General features: G+C 37.9%; 2 protein-coding genes across 3 annotated transcripts; both read left to right on the plus strand.

Annotated features, from left to right (window-relative positions):
* On the plus strand, positions 1 to 4810 carry LOC125893749 (chemerin-like receptor 1). 2 transcript variants are annotated; one of them, XM_049584635.1, is made up of 3 exons: positions 1 to 44; positions 2772 to 2861; positions 3232 to 4810. In XM_049584635.1, exon 3 carries the CDS (start codon positions 3243 to 3245, stop codon positions 4374 to 4376), a length of 1134 nt encoding a protein of 377 aa, XP_049440592.1. In that variant the 5' UTR covers positions 1 to 44; positions 2772 to 2861; positions 3232 to 3242; the 3' UTR covers positions 4377 to 4810. The 2 variants fall into 2 exon arrangements, with proteins under 2 accessions (XP_049440592.1, XP_049440594.1); XM_049584637.1 differs by having other exon boundaries at positions 16 to 44; positions 2775 to 2861.
* Positions 4811 to 6983: 2173 nt separating this feature from the next.
* LOC125893752 (chemerin-like receptor 1) lies at positions 6984 to 10256 on the plus strand. Its single transcript, XM_049584639.1, has 2 exons — positions 6984 to 7012; positions 7835 to 10256. The coding sequence occupies exon 2, from the start codon at positions 7846 to 7848 to the stop codon at positions 8959 to 8961; it is 1116 nt and encodes a 371-aa protein (XP_049440596.1). The 5' UTR covers positions 6984 to 7012; positions 7835 to 7845; the 3' UTR covers positions 8962 to 10256.
* The last annotated feature ends 7432 nt before the right edge of the window (positions 10257 to 17688 follow it).

Here is a 17688-nt window from a genome sequence, read left to right on the forward strand (position 1 = left end):
CTGCTACAGATTCATCCTTAACTGACTGGAGAGATTTGTGAATGGTATTTGATATTTGTTATTAGTTCTTTTTTTTTTTTTCAAGATTAATCCAAGGCAGTTGTTTAAAACAATGACGATGATACAATTATCTGATTTTGGGAACAGAGACATTTTCCCCTGGATTTAAATAATTAAGCAATTAATTAAAATTGATTAAATTACATAAACCAGGTTGTTTTAGAGAGCTTGCTGCCTTTCTGATGAAAAAATGATTTTTAAAAAGAAAACCCTGTTAGGCTTCCGTTAACTGAAACATTTGATAAAGCTTTTGGTCCTTAAATTGTATTCCTTTTTTACACTTGAGTCTAATTTGATGGGCATTTCATTATATGGCAATGCCCTGTCAATAGTTTGATAAAATGATATAGAAACAAAATAAGTTCAGAAGTTAAAAAATAAGACTGAGAACTGACAGTAAACTATGGGGTGCCGTTTGTAAAGTGTCTCACGCTGAAAATAACATCAACATTTTGCCACATTTAGCTTCAAACAATGTTTAAAAAAGTATTGTGATTTTTTTAACGTCACCTTTTACCACATTTACAGCAATATTTGTTAACTTAGAAATATATTAAATAGTTAAATCTAAATATTAAATGTGGCACCTAAATGTTAAATGTTAAATCTAAATATTAAATCTAAATCTAAATGCTAAATCTAAATCTAAATGTTAAATCTAAATATTAAATCTAAATCTAAATGCTAAATCTAAATCTAAATGTTAAATCTAAATGCTAAATATAAATATAAATATAAATGTTAAATCTAAATATTAAATCTAAATCTAAATCTAAATCTAAATGTTAAATCTAAATGTTTTGGGTGAAACTAAATATTTAGCTAATATGCAAATTCACACTGCCGGTACCGGAAGTACCAAAATAAAAGCTCGAGATGGTCAGACTGTTTATAGAATCAAATAACGAATTAAAACCAACTTATCGGGGGAAATGGACACTTGAACATACATTAGCGTGATAATAACTACCTAAAATAACAAGAAACGTGTTTGGAGAAATTTTATTTGATGTGTACTTTGAGCTGTTAGTGTCCCTTCTGAGGGAATCACCTTGTTGTTTACAAATACTTCCGGGTAGAAAACCAGCGGAGTTTAGCATATATGCACATCTCACGTTTTTCACGTCACTGTATCACCGTTTAGACTAATCTGGTGTTTGTAAAGCCTATAAACACTATGACTGAACAAACATTACTATCACGGTCTGAAATTAATAACATGGTTATCGTAGATTAGCGGGGCTAACTGTTAGCTGTTAGCCCCGTTAGCAGTGTCTGTAATGACTCACTAACTCTAAACGGTCCGTGAAGAAAATATTTTTTCCAGCGGATGTCATAGTTACAACATGATTGAGCTAACTGGAGTAGTTTAATGTCGTATCCGACAATGGGAGACATTTAACAGATGACGTCCTGATAGCTTTGCTGCTGCTGCGGCCACTGGTGCTTTCTAGACATCGTGATTTCCCAAAACTGAATAAATACCACACATCGCAACACAAAACTGCTTTGCTAGCTCAATCATGTTGTAACTAAGACATCCGCTGGAAAAAAATATTTTTTTCACGGACCGTTTAAGAGTTAATGAGTCTTTACAGACACTGCTAACGGGGCTAAGAACTGACGGTTGTTAGCTTAGCTTTGGTTGTTAATCCCTCAGAAGGGACACTAACAACTCAAAGTACACATCAAATAAAATTTCTCCAAACACGTTTCTTGTTATTTTAGGTAGTTATTATCACGCTAATGTATGTTCAAGTGTCCATTTCCCCCGATAAGTTGGTTTTAATTCGTTATTTGATTCTATAAACAGTCTGACCATCTCGAGCTTTTATTTTGGTACTTCCGGTGACCGGCAGTGTGAATTTGCATATTAGCTAAATATTTAGTTTCACCCAGAACATTTAGATTTAACATTTAGATTTAGATTTAGATTTAATATTTAAATTTAACATTTATATTTATATTTATATTTAGCATTTAGATTTAACATTTAGATTTAGATTTAGATTTAATATTTAGATTTAGATTTAGCATTTAGATTTAGATTTAACATTTAGATTTAGATTTAGATTTAACATTTAGATTTAACATTTAGATTTAGATTTAGATTTAATATTTAGATTTAACATTTAGATTTATATTTATATTTAGCATTTAGATTTAACATTTAGATTTAGATTTAGATTTAATATTTAGATTTAACATTTATATTTATATTTAGCATTTAGATTTAACATTTAGATTTAGATTTAGATTTAATATTTAGATTTAACATTTATATTTATATTTCGCATTTAGATTTAACATTTAGATTTAGATTTAGATTTCATATTTAGATTAAACATTTAACATTTAGGTGCCACATTTAATATTTAGATTTAACTATTTAATATATTTCTAAGTTAACAAATATTGCTGTAAATGTGGTAAAAGGTGATGTTAAAAAAATCACAATACTTTTTTAAACATTGTTTGAAGCTAAATGTGGCAAAATGTTGATGTTATTTTCAGCGTGAGACACTTTACAAACGGCACCCCATAGTAAACAAGGTTCAGAGTCATTTCATTTAAATGCCAGTTCAGACAGTTAAGTCCGGCATAAAATAAGTCTAACCAAGCACTGTTTATAAGGGTAACGGCACCAGCAGACACATATTTGCAGAATGGTCACATCATAATTGTTTCTGTGGATTTTGTTGTTTTTTTAGCAGGCACTGAACCAAGAAGTAATCATGTCTGAGCTGACAACAGTGCTCTGTCACCACTGAGAAACTCCACTGCTAAAACCCACTGATACGGTCAGTAAGAACTGTGATTTAGTGTCAGTTATTCGGTTTGAATAGACTGTGTTTAATATTCGTTCATATGTACTACAAATTTAAGTATTTATTTAAGGTTAATGAGTGCAACTTGTAGTGCATTAAGTGAGCGACAGAGTCAGCAACAAATTACTGGTGTACAAACATTAATTATACTCTCAGACAGGAGAGATTATGTAGAGATGTTGCTGAAAATGTAAAACTTTCCAATTTGAATTATGTCTTTGTGAGCAGCATCTTCCTCAGTCTATTCTAGTCTATTGCATCATCATATCATTAGGTAATGTTCAGAGGAAAAAAAGGGAAAATCCTTCATTGTCATCATTATTTCCTTGTGGTGTCATTGCAGATCTAAAGACAATGATGGAGTTGACTGCTATTCCTTCGTGTCACTATAACCCAACAGATGTATCTGGAAACAATGGCTCCATCTATTACAGTGACGATGAGTATGACTTTAAGGACGAGCATGCTGAGCTGAAACAGTCTCTCCTCACCATGATTGCCATTGTTCACAGTCTGGTCTTTGTTCTTGGTGTGCTCGGGAATGGAGTGGTTATCTGGGTGACCGGGTTCAAGATGAAGAAAACAGTTAACACAGTTTGGCTCCTCAACCTCGCTGTGGCCGACTTCCTCTTCACAGCATTCCTGCCTCTGAGTGTGGTGACCATAGCTTTGGACCTCCACTGGCCTTTTGGCAAGTTCATGTGCAAACTGAACGGCACCTTATACTATCTAAATATGTTTGCCAGCGTCTACATTCTGATGGTGATCAGTGTGGACAGATGTGTGTTAATTGTGTGGCCCGTCTGGGCCCGGAACCACAGAAGTGTACGTAAGGCATACTGTGTGATTCTGGGTATTTGGATACTGGCTCTGATTTTCAGCACTCCATACTTCATCTTCAACGACACTCTAACATTAAACAATATAGGCGTCACTATCTGCTTTCATAGCTATGCCCTCTCTGATGACTATGAAACACCATCTGTGAATCAGCTGCGACAGTTTCGTCATCAGGCCATGATCACCAGCCAGTTCCTCCTGGGATTTGTTGTCCCCTTCACTGTCATTGTCTCCTGCTATGCTGTGATAATCCATCGAATCAGAAGAAACCACACCCTGGCCAGCCAGTCAAGTCGCCCCTTTAAGATCATCACTGCAGTTATCACCACCTTTTTCTTGTGCTGGGCTCCTTATTACACCATGCTTTTAATTGTGATGGAACAATCCATATCTTCTCATCAAAGTGAAACATCCAGTGTTATCACAATCTGGGCCCCTGTATTTACCTGCCTGGCTGTTCTCAACAGTTGCTTGAACCCTGTGCTGTATGTGTGCATGGGCCAAAATTTCAAAGATAATGTCCGTAAATCCATCCCAAAAGCATTGGAGACAGCCTTTCAGGAAGAGGTTTCTGGCCCTCGCACTGACACAAAGTCAGTACACACCAGTCAGAGCAAAGAGATGACAACTTGTGATACTGCAGTATAAGGCTGTCCGTGACATGACGAAACAAATACTGAAACTGTACATAGCAAATAATTTTGACACACATGTACATGTATACATCAAATTACTTCTTTTGCTTTTGTTTTGTTCGTAGAAGGACCTTCAATCTGAGATGTTTACAGCTCAGATTGAATAGCATAGCAGGTATTTCAACCTGACTTTAGTCTGATGTAGTTTTACTGTATGGTTGGCTAACTGGTAGCAAAGAGTACAGCCTTTACACTGTATACCCAGAGCTCGCAGTCTGATGGAAGAAACTGGTGGTACATTAAGTTGTGATGCCTTTTGTGAGCTAAACCTTTGTTTGATAAGGTGATAGTGAAATGTTTTAAATCATACAGAACAAATGGCCACAAGTGATCTCTGCAGTTCATTTGCTGCCTGCCATTTTTGTAATGATTGTTATTCAACACAAAGACAGGCTACTATAAGCCTAATAAATTATTATTATTACTATTTATTATTGTGTTTAAACAGCATTGTATACTTTGCTTGTTTTGATATTTTAAACATTGTTAGTTTTCTTTTGTGTGTGTGTGTGTGTGTGTGTGTGTGTGTGTGTGTGTGTGTGTGTGTGGATATGTCTGATATGTCAGTGAACACATATTGTGCCATAATCAGAGAATTGTAATGTATAATATTCCTTGTTTTTCTACAGATGTTCACTGTCTATTAATCTGCCCTTTTTGTTTTGCTTATTAAAAACTTCCTTATTGCATCACTTTGAGTCAAGTCAGTTTTGTTTATATTGCCCAATATTACAAATTTGTCTCATGGGACTTTACAATCTGTAAAGTTTACGACATCCTACTTATGACCTTCTCTTTAAATAGGTAACAAACTTTGAATGAACCTGTTTCTTAGAGCATATATGTATAATAATACCAATATAAAAGATCCCAAGATGGTGCCTATTCAGTCCTATGGAATTGCTCGCCTGGCACATACCCCAGAAAAGTTTCTAGCTGTATGTGGTATGTGGCCCACTGAATACATAGTGTCTCTCCCACTGGCCTCATATGTGAGTTCCAGCTCGGCTCATAGACTTTACATTGTGATGACAACATGGATTTTTAACTTGCTTTTCCTGGCTTAAGTAAAGTTTTGTGAATATAAAACCTCCATAGATCAAAAATTAATATCATAAAGAATCCTAACAGACCTTGTTTGCAGTTTAAGGTTTCCTGTCAACAATTTTACAAACGTCTCTTTTGTAATGATGGTCTATGGTGAAAATGCCTTTTGCAATACAGTGAGTGGCCACTGGGAAAAAGTTTATTGGGGCCTGTTTTAGAGTTGGGCTGAATTTTAGCTGCGCCATGCATTGTTTTGCCTGGAAGTGTACAGGGGGGAGCAAGGCCTGATCATAGCCCGATCAGCTGCTCTTGAGTGATAGCGGTGGAAATGAACTCCATGACTGTGCTTTATTTAGCCAAGAGGTGAGATGTACTGAGCGATGAGTAGAAGGTAGAAGACATGTTATTATCATTGGAGAATTTTAGTGGCCTGTACATGTGACAGCATGGTGATACAGCTATGATTTCCTTTTGATAATTCTCAAACTGGCAACTTTGACATTGGCTGTGGGGTCCCACAATGCTCAGTTTTAGGTACTTGTTATTAAACCTATATATGCTGCCACATGGCTCCATCATACAGGCATACAATGTGGTTAACCATTATTATATGCTGATGATACCCAGTTATATATTTCACTTTGACATGATAATCTCAGCCCTATGAATGACCTTGTTAACTGTATCAATGATATTTAATCAGATTTATTAGCTCATTACCAAAGTTAATTTCAACATTTCCTTTTAAAGAAAGTAGATTGTCATTTATCATGCATAATGCAGTAAAGTTAGTTTGAGAAGTTGATGTTATTTTGTTTCCCCATTGTAATTGCGCTTAATATATATATATATATATATATATATATATATATATATATATATATATATATATATAACATAAAATTGAGTTTAGATTTTGTATGGATTTTTTGGGGGCTTTTTTTTCACACAATGCCACATTAACTGTCTGATGTAATTGCCAAGTAAACTTTCTCCTGTCATTGCTTACACTTTATTTTGCATCCTCAACAAGCTTCCAACTTTTCTAACTATTTCTTCAGCTGCTCCTTCATACAAAGTTAAGCCAGCATTATTTGATGTTTTTGAGTAATACTAAAATGGTGTCAGGACTGTTTGTTGAAACTCTTTGCGCTTGCTCAAACATATTTCTCCATTTATGAGCAATAGCCATGTGCAATGGCATGATGGTAAAAAAAAAAAACAGGATGCTGACAGACTGTAGACTATTTGTATGTTGTTAGTGAATTAAGAAGCTCATATCAACAAAGAAACATTTTTGTTTTGAAAAATGAGAAACATTTTTTACTCAAATACATGAATAGTCTAAATGTAAGTGTACACACAAGATGCAAAAGGAAAAGAAAGGAAAGAAAAATGAGTTTTATGTGTGCCCCCTGTGGCTCCACCTCAACGTGGGTGGTGACGTGACATAACTGCTCACAGATTAGCCTGCTTTTATCTCTCAGTTTCATTACTTTTCCCACATATTTATCCTTAGCCAGTTGGAGAGCTTTGAGAAAGGTATGTAACCTTTGTTATTCTTAGAGTTTGATATTTCTTATGTGAGATTAATCCATCAAGGTTTTGGGTCCATAATGATTTTTTAAAAAGAAAACACAATTTGTCAAATTTAAAAGCTTTTGTTCATAAAATTGCATTCTACTATTATGCATGTGTCAAAGACAACTTGGTGAACTGAAGGCAGCAACTTATCAATATCTGACACTGTGACAGTTCAGAACTATCTGAACAAACATCTTTCTGCAGCCCAGAGGAAGCCGCTTGCTGCTGCAAGCCAAGCTTGAGTTGTAGTTTATCAACAAGGTCTCCTACATACTAATTAAATATATTTCTCATCAAGCACTTGATTAGATATTTGTATTTATATTGACCTGGCCAATCTCATGTATTATTGTTATTGTTGTCATTAGATCTGGAGAAGTGCATGAATTTTGTTTTATATTCCAGAGGTGCAAATTACTTTCATCACGTTGCTCATTCAAATAATTTTTTTAGTTCATTTCAAACAGTTATCCTCACTTATGGATTCAAAATGTGCTGAAAATTAAGTATTAATTTAAGATTAATGAGTACAACTTTCAGTGCATTAAATTAGAGACAGTAACACTCTGGATGAAGAAAAAATAATAATAATAAAGCTTGCTTCAACTATGTTTGATTTTGTTAAACTTTAAATCAGGACTTGCAGAACTTAGAAACATTTTTTCAAAAACTTGACAAGATAAATCTGTGATGTGAAAAATTATTCAGCAGAGCGGCATATATAGGATAGAATAGTAAAAAAGTAATACTGTATATTGCTTCTTCATGTTGCCTTCGCAGGCCTGAGGACAATGATGGAAAAGAACACTCCCCCTTCCTATCACATCAATACAACAGATGTGTCTGGAAAAAATGGCTCTAATTCTATCAACAAGTATGCTGAGCTGGGAAGCTCTCTCCACACTATGTCTCTCATTGTTTACTGCCTGGCCTTTGTTCTTGGTGTGCTCGGGAATGGAGTGGTTATCTGGGTGACCGGGTTCAAGATGAAGAAAACAGTTAACACAGTTTGGTTCCTCAACCTTGCTGTGGCCGACTTCCTCTTCACAGCGTTCCTGCCCCTGAATGTGGCGTACCTGGCTTTGGATTTTCACTGGCCTTTCGGCGAGTTCATATGCAAACTGAACAGCACATTAATCTCCCTGAACATGTTTGCCAGTGTCTACATTCTGGTGGTGATCAGTGTGGACAGATGTGTGTCTGTGGTGTGGCCCATCTGGACCCAGATCCATCGAAATGTACGCAAGGCATCGTTTGTCAGTCTGGGTGTTTGGATACTGGCTCTGATTCTCAGCACTCCATACTTCATCTTCAGGGACACTGAACCTTCACAAAAGAATAAAGACATTATCCACTGCTTATACAGCCTTTTCCTCTGTAAAGACAATGAAACACCATCTGTGAATCAGTTGCGACAGTTTCGTCATCAGGCCCTGATCATCACCCGCTTCCTAATGGGATTTGTTGTCCCCTTCACTGCCATTGTCTTCTGTTATGCTGTGGTAATCCATCGAATCAGAGAACACCCCATCCTGGCCAGCCAGTCAAGTCGCCCCTTTAAGATCATCGCTGCAGTTATCACCACCTTTTTCCTGTGTTGGGCTCCCTTTCACATCATGGCTTTAATTGAGTTAGTAAACTTCATACCTGCTTATCAAAGTGAAACATTATTCAATGTCACCACTATTGGGATCCCACTAACCACCAGCATGGCCTATATCAACAGCTGCTTGAACCCAGTGCTGTATGTGTTCATGGCCCAAGATTTTAAGGATAAAGTCCGCAAATCCATCATGAAAATATTAGAGACTGCATTTCAGGAAAAGGTTTCTGGCTCTCAAACTGACGCAAAGTCAGCAGACACCAGTCAGAGCAAAGAGACATCAGCTCATAATACTGCAGTATAAGACAGTCCATGATGTGAAAAAACAAATATTTAAACCATAAAACTACAGCCTGAGTGTTTACAATCTGATGGAATTAGTCGATGGTTATATTAGACAATAAACTGTAATGCCTTTTGTGAGCTAAACCTTTGTTGGATGCGGTGGTAGTGGGATGTTTTTAATCATACAGAACAAATGGCTGGGGCGGCACGGTGGTGTGGTGGTTAGCACTCTCGCCTCACAGCAAGAGGGTTGCCGGTTCGATCCCGGGCGTGGGAGCCCTTCTGTGCGGAGTTTGCATGTTCTCCCCGTGGGCTCTCTCCAGGCACTCCGGCTTCCTCCCACAGTCCAAAGACATGCAGATTGGGGACTAGGTTAATTGGTAACTCTAAATTGTCCGTAGGTGTGAATGTGAGCGTGAATGGTTGTTTGTCTCTATGTGTCAGCCCTGCGATAGTCTGGCGACCTGTCCAGGGTGTACCCTGCCTCTCGCCCGATGTAGCTAGCTAGGCTCCAGCCCCCCCGCGATCCTCAAGAGGATGAAGCGGTTAGAATGAACAAATGGCCACAAGAGATCTGCACAGTGCTGTTGTTATTTGCTCCTTGAATTACAACAGTGCCTTCAGTCTGTACCATAACAGAACTAAAGATGATTGTAAAATGTCATTTCCTTTTGTTTAGGAAATTACATTTTACAGAGCTAAAGATGATTGTAAAATGTAATTTCCTAAACAAAAGGACTCAGCAGTTATTTCAAAATAGGTATTACATGAGTTGAAGCTCAAATTTGTGTAACACAAGCTACAAAAATAGGGTTTTGTTGACAAAGGGAGCTTTGTGTTTTTTTCCATCTGTCCCTTGCACAACAGATTTCAGTCACCATTTCCTTGCTTGTATGTGACAGCAAAGAAAACACGCAAACAATACAAGCCCCATGTTATTTATATCCGTTCCAACTGTGGATGTAGATCTTGTATTTTAATATTGGCACTATTTTTCATTTGGAGCTGAATTGTTAGTGTACGGAGCACCTGGAGGCCGTCAATCTACATTTTGTGTACCAATACCATGAGAAGTTAAGATGGACTGCTGGTTGATGAACATAATTGTTTTAATGTTTTGTAAGAGGAGGCTAATATATTCTAATCAGTCAATATGGAAGTCACTATGCACTTACAGTATATGTTTATAATGTCGCATTCTTATAGTTTCCTTGTCTTAGGTAGGTAGAAAATTGTGAGATGTAGCAACATGTCTATAAAAGCTTTACTTAATATATTTGATTTTGTTTTTATTTGAATCATAGTTGAATATAATGATGCAATTTTTTCTTGTTCTAATTATTTTCCATTAAAAAAAATGTACTTTGACTTCACTGTTTTCTGTCTGTGATGTTTATAATAACATCATAATGTCACAAAAGACTATTTGTGTGTCTCAAATCACATACTTCTGTTAGTACACTTCTATGTAGTATACAATGTGCACTATGTAGTCATTGGCGTAGTGCTCGAAATTTCGACAGGGTAGTGTTGTCTCAAACCAAACACGGCCATTGTGCACTCACCGGAAATGATGACCGCAAATTAGCTAGTTAGCAAACTAGCATTCGCATTATCGTTTGTTTTACCAAATCATTACAGACTGCTAAATTAACCCAATAAATATACTGCTGGCTTATACCTGTCAACAGTATAGTGGTGATTAGTGCAACAAACACATATGTACAATGTTCACGGTCGCACAGTCCTCAGACGCTATTTCTAGTTTGAAAAGTGGTCCCTCCCCTTTCGCTGCGTAGCCAAGATGGCGACCATTGAGGGCGAGAAGTGTCCATAGTTTCACACTCAACTTCTTGACCGTTTTGAGTGCACCATCCAGGTACTCATAGTGCACTGCATTTTCTGTACTTCTCAAGGTGAACGGACTTATGCACTCAAAATATTAAGTGTAAGTACAGAAGTAGGCGACAAAGCATTTGCCTGAAATCTCTTTCTTCAGTATTACGATGCATACTTTAGATACATGCAGTGTTGGGGAAACTACTTTGAAAGCAATGCTTTGCAAGCTGCTGATTAGTTTATCTTGAAAGAAGCTGATCTACTATGGGGTGCCGTTTGTAAAGTGTCTCACGCTGAAAATAACATCAACATTTTGCCACATTTAGCTTCAAACAATGTTTAAAAAAGTATTGTGATTTTTTTAACGTCACCTTTTACCACATTTACAGCAATATTTGTTAACTTAGAAATATATTAAATAGTTAAATCTAAATATTAAATGTGGCACCTAAATGTTAAATGTTAAATCTAAATATTAAATCTAAATCTAAATGCTAAATCTAAATCTAAATGTTAAATCTAAATCTAAATGCTAAATCTAAATCTAAATGCTAAATCTAAATCTAAATGTTAAATCTAAATCTAAATCTAAATGTTAAATCTAAATCTAAATGCTAAATCTAAATCTAAATGTTAAATCTAAATCTAAATCTAAATGTTAAATCTAAATGCTAAATATAAATATAAATGTTAAATCTAAATATTAAATCTAAATCTAAATCTAAATGTTAAATCTAAATGTTTTGGGTGAAACTAAATATTTAGCTAATATGCAAATTCACACTGCCGGTCACCGAAGTACCAAAATAAAAGCTCGAGATGGTCAGACTGTTTATAGAATCAAATAACTAATTAAAACCAACTTATCGGAAATGGACACTTGAACATACATTAGCGTGATAATAACTACCTAAAATAACAAGAAACGTGTTTGGAGAAATTTTATTTGATGTGTACTTTGAGCTGTTAGTGTCCCTTCTGAGGGAATCACCTTGTTGTTTACAAATACTTCCGGGTAGAAAACCAGCGGAGTTTAGCAACATATATATATCTGCACATCTCACGTTTTTCACGTCACTGTATCACCGTTTAGACTAATCTGGTGTTTGTAAAGTCTATAAACACTATGACTGAACAAACATTACTATCACGGTCTGAAATTAATAACATGGTTATCGTAGATTAGCGGGGCTAACTGTTAGCTGTTAGCCCCGTTAGCGGTGTCTGTAATGACTCACTAACTCTAAACGGTCCGTGAAGAAAATATTTTTTCCAGCGGATGTCTTAGTTACAACATGATTGAGCTAACTGGAGTAGTTTAATGTCGTATCCGACAACGGGAGACATTTAACAGATGACGTCCTGATAGCTTTGCTGCTGCTGCGGCAACTGGTTATTTCTAGACATAGTGATTTCACAAAACTGAATAAATACCAAACATCTCAACACAAAACTGCTTTGCTAGCTCAATCATGTTGTAACTAAGACATCCGCTGGTAAAAAATATTTTTTCACGGACCGTTTAAGAGTTAATGAGTCTTTACAGACACTGCTAACGGGGCTAAGAGCTGACGGTTGTTAGCTTAGCTTAGGTTGTTAATCCCTCCGAAGGGACACTAACAACTCAAAGTACACGTCAAATAAAATTTCTCCAAACACGTTTCTTGTTATTTTAGGTAGTTATTATCACGCTAATGTATGTTCAAGTGTCCATTTCCCCGGATAAGTTGGTTTTGATTCGTTATTTGATTCTATAAACACAGTCTGACCATCTCGAGCTTTTATTTTGGTACTTCCGGTGACCGGCAGTGTGAATTTTCATATTAGCTAAATATTTAGTTTCACCCAAAACATTTAGATTTAACATTTAGATTTAGATTTAGATTTAATATTTAGATTTAACATTTATATTTATATTTATATTTAGCATTTAGATTTAACATTTAGATTTAGATTTAGATTTAATATTTAGATTTAGATTTAGCATTTAGATTTAGATTTAATATTTAGATTTAACATTTAGATTTAGATTTAGCATTTAGATTTAGATTTAATATTTAGATTTAACATTTAACATTTAGGTGCCACATTTAATATTTAGATTTAACTATTTAATATATTTCTAATTAACAAATATTGCTGTAAATGTGGTAAAAGGTGACGTTAAAAAAATCACAATACTTTTTTAAACATTGTTTGAAGCTAAATGTGGCAAAATGTTGATGTTATTTTCAGCGTGAGACACTTTACAAACGGCACCCCATAATCTACAGCAAATCTAGTTTGGTTACAAAACAAATTGACAATGTATTTGTGATACAGTTTTCTAGCAAATTATTATGCAAAAAGCCACACACCAGCATAAAATGCCACTCTACTGAGTTAGTTTCAAAAAGCACCCACTTGTTCACAGGTAATAAAACAAAAAAGTAAAATACATCAGGAAGCTGTTTGACCGACTGTGTGACACACATTTGACATTTAACCTGGCGAATTGTGAGTTCACCGAGGCTACTTTCACCTCCCTTGGTATGGTGGTGGGGCAGGAGCAGGTAAGGCTGGTACAGGCAAAGTTGGCCGCCATTCAGCAGTATCCAGTGCCCATAACCAAGATGGCGCTCATGTGGTTTTTAGAGCTGGTGGGGTATTATCTCAGTTTCTGTCTGAATTTTTCAACTGTGGTAGCTCCCCTGACAGATCTGTTGGAAGCTAGAGCACATTAGTGCATTAATGTACATTTAGTCAGAGTCGCAAGCAAGCTTTTGAAATGTTATATCTGTGTTGTGCTTTCCTCCTCCTGTCCTTATAGCGCCTTGGCATGGATCTCCTATTCGAGCTACAGGTGGATGCCAGCAATGCAGGTGCAGGGGCTATGTTGCCTCAGTCTGATGAAAACTGTTGAACATTCTGTGAATTTTCTCTCTAGGAAATTTAATTCGTAGCAGTTATATTTTTCTGTCATACAGAAGGAGACTCTTGCTCTTGTGGGGGCAACAATTTGGAGTTTAAGTTGACTCTGGCGTTCCTCTTGTTGTCTGCACAGCCCATAACCCACTGACATTCTTTCACTCCTTGTGTTGCGCAAACCACAGATTAATGCGTTGGTTCCTGTTTTTGCAATCATACTAAGCTCGTAAACTGGTTGTAAAACAAGGAAATTATGATTAAAAGGAAATTGTACATAACCTACAGCTGATTAGCACCCTGTTACATTGTTACACTTCCATGCACTACATGGCTGTGTTGCTGGTGCTTCATCTTTTGTGTTGCAAGAGCTGAGAGGAGGGCGTCAACTGATTGGGCCACAAGTGAACCTGGTGTGTGTGTGCTGGGATAAATACCCCCTCCTTTGTCAGTATTGCTCTCTCACAAGCTGAGGACTGTGCCTATTTTTTGTCTCTGTTATTCACATACACTGACACACATTCACACATGCTTTCATTACTGACTTACTGACGGTATACACTGTATTATTAAATTCATGTTTTTGTTAATAAGGTATTATTCTTGGCAGCCAGCTTGTTTTGTCGCCTGTTTTTATCACAGCTTTTGAGCCAGGCTGTGACACAATTCTTGGAAAGTGCAAGGAATGTCACCTTTGGTTTTGTATACAATGTCCATCAGTCAGACACCTGCTTTCCAGAAACTAAAGACCAAGTGGGGGTACTGCACAGGTGATGCCTGCAGAGGTGGTTTACCAGCCGTCTCTTGGATGCCAAGAAGCACGAGCAACACTAGGTTCCCATTCCGCCCTCAGCACAAGACGACCTGACAAACTGAGGGTTCCCACAACACCTGTTGCAAGGAACACTACTGGGACAAGTGATCTCCCGCATTGCGGTGCTCACAGAAGCATCCCTGAAAGGGTGGGGAGGGACCTGCCCGGGTAGAGCAGTAGGGGGCACGTGGCCTATAATGGAGGTCCAACACATCAACCTCACCTCCTCAGTGACAGCTTACCGTCTCCGAACCATCGTTGAAAACGTGTTGGCTTATTAATATAAATTTTAGCTTGGGTCATTATTAGGTGGTAACCAGCTTCTAGCAGTGCGGACCACTCTGCAGAAGGAAGAATGGCAATGCGTTCAGGTGTTGTTCACCAACAGTGGCTTTATTGCAGTCTTCACCACAAAACAATAAACACAGCCTTCTCATGAGGTTAAAACCTAGCCCTGAGCTCATCTACACACTTTATTCTGCTGACTATTATCACTCTTTGCCACCTGCCATCTTCACCATGACACCCCAAGAGAGCCACTTCCCTTCATACACACAAAGCACACGTCACACCCTGTGCATTCACACCGGGCGCGAGTGAAGCGAATTACTCGCGTGTAACGCGCGTAACGAGCGCGACTTTGGACGCTGGACCATTTTGTTAATTCGCGTTATCGCGTCATTCGCACGAGTAGCGGGGAAGCCGGCTGTGCTAACTGGAGCTAAGCTAGTGCTAACGTTCAGAGTACAACCATTCTGCAAACTAATTAAAGACACATATTTACAGAACTTACCAAGTAGACCAGTCTCCTCGGCGACTTTCACCCAAGCCTGCTCCTTTTTGTTGCGGTCTCTGTAGAGTAGACACGTCATATCATATAGCTCCGGGTAGCCACACACAGCAGTGATAAGTTTCTCCTCCATCTCAGCATCAACAACTGGACGTCAGGTCGTCAAGACGTCACTGACGACTATGGCTGAGATAACCACCAACGCTGCTTTGTACCTGCTCTGGAAGTCCCAGATGTGTCGGATGGCCAAACGTCATCGTTTTAAGTGTTGTGTGTAACGCATTACAAAGTAACGCGTTACAGTAACGTAACTAGTTTTATTGGGTAAAAAGTAGCGTAACGCATTACTACTGAAAATATGGTAACGGAACGTAGTTACTTTCTCAGTTGGGCACAACGTTACTTTTCCCGGGGAAAGATTTGACGGTGACACTGCCTGTCTGCCTCAGCTGCGCGCTAGGCAGGAATTGTGACAGTTGCCATGTCAACAGTACAGACAGGAACGCCAAAATCAAGAATCGTATGAGGAATATGGAAGATACACACGCCTCCTCGGATTATTTTAACGGTTTGTCAACCGAAGACAGGTTAGCTTATTGTAATAAGCTAACAATTAGCAATGCAGTGAGGTTTCCTGACCGGTACTTAATGTCGGGTCAGTGGGTCACCGACCCAACGAAATGGCCTAAGCTACAGTGGCCGGACATTTTTTTATATCTTGTGGAGAAACCCAGCGTTTATGAAAAACTCAAGGCATAAATCCCTTGATGTGTATAATTTTGTACTTTGCAGTCATGTCCAAGATATTGAATACCAGGATTTATCTGATGGTTTTTGTGCTCTATGGACCGAAGTACTGCAGAGCCAGCGACAAGGACACAAAACAGTAACGTTAACTAATGTACAAGACCTGGGCGATTCTGAGTAAGTGTTGTTTAATGTAACGTTAACCTCGCTAGTCAGACCTCAGACATGGGCAACATACGACCCCGGAACCTCAAAGTAAATCAAAACAACCCCCAAAACATCAATAAAATGCAGCATTGTGTTAACAGAAAACAGAACAATCATAACCTGCCTACCTTCCTGGCACTGTGTGACGTTGAAATTTCCCCCCGAGGGGTTAATAAAGTACCTACCATACCATACCAGAAGAGAAAATGAATTAATTTATTCGTGCAGGTCTGTAGCTTACTGCAAAGTATGAGTCTGTTATACAAACACAGTCTCACAGTTACACACGTAATAACAGAACAGAAAATGATTTATTCATGAATATGACGCTATTTGTTCAAAGATAGTGTCTGTGAATATTAATATTTTCCCCATTCAGTGATGCAGCAGGTCTGGCTAATAGGCTATTAGTAGTAGTAATCTGTCATGTAACAAATTCATGTAGCCTAGTTAACACAAATTAACTCTCACTCTTTAATCTTTATTTTATCACCAAAGTGGTAAATACCAGTGGGAAACTCGGATTTTTTCACATTTAGGAAATGAGATGGGGTTCTACCCAAAGTCAAGCAGTAACGTAAAAGTAACGAGTAACGTAAAAAGTTACTTTTCACAGAGGGTAACTAAGTAAAGTAAGGGATTACTTTTTTTAAGAAGTAACGAATAACGAGCAAACACTACTTTTTAAAAGTAACTTCCCCAACACTGGTCGTTTTTGGGTTCACCTCCTCCTCCAGGAACTCAGTCTGGATGATAGCCGCTTTTAGCGGTACTTCAGGCTGACTGGGGCCCAGTTTGAGGACCTGTTGGTGAGGGTTGGCGCCAGGATCTCCTGGCAGGACACCAACTACTAGCGCTCCATTTCATCTGCCTGTCCATCTGTCTCCGGTGAGTAGCAGTTTATTGTTGTGTCAACAACTGGACGTCAGGGCGTCAAGACGTCACTGGTGTCGGGAGAATCTCAATGCTGATTGGCTTTTGCGGCACAGCGTCGCGCGAATTCGCCTCAAAAGTTCAATATCTTCAACTTGAGCGATGAGGCGATGGACGCGAATTTCGAGGCTATTGCGCCGCGCCTACGTGTCTATCGCATCCATCGCGTCGCACTAGACACGTCTTTGCATTGACTTTGTATGTCATCTCGACCCTCGGTGTGAACGCAGAGTTACAGGTTACCCACAAGGCCAGCACCTGTAAAGGGTAAAAAGGGTGAGCCGGTAACACTTGGTTGCTTTGTGGCTGATAAAATAATTTGCGAACCAGCCCCGGGGGTATAGATGAATTAGCCGACGCTATCTACTAGAGACAGTATTTTTTGCTAGCCAGCAATGCGTCCGTGTTACAAAGCAAGCCAACCTCAGCTAACATTAGCCAGCTGAAACCACAATATCACAATATATTTCACATGCTAGTGTTTCCTCTAGCATTTAATTTGTGATATGAGG

The sequence above is a fragment of the Epinephelus fuscoguttatus genome, linkage group LG8 (genome assembly GCF_011397635.1).
Source record: "Epinephelus fuscoguttatus linkage group LG8, E.fuscoguttatus.final_Chr_v1".
NCBI classification, from domain to species: domain Eukaryota; kingdom Metazoa; phylum Chordata; class Actinopteri; order Perciformes; family Serranidae; genus Epinephelus; species Epinephelus fuscoguttatus.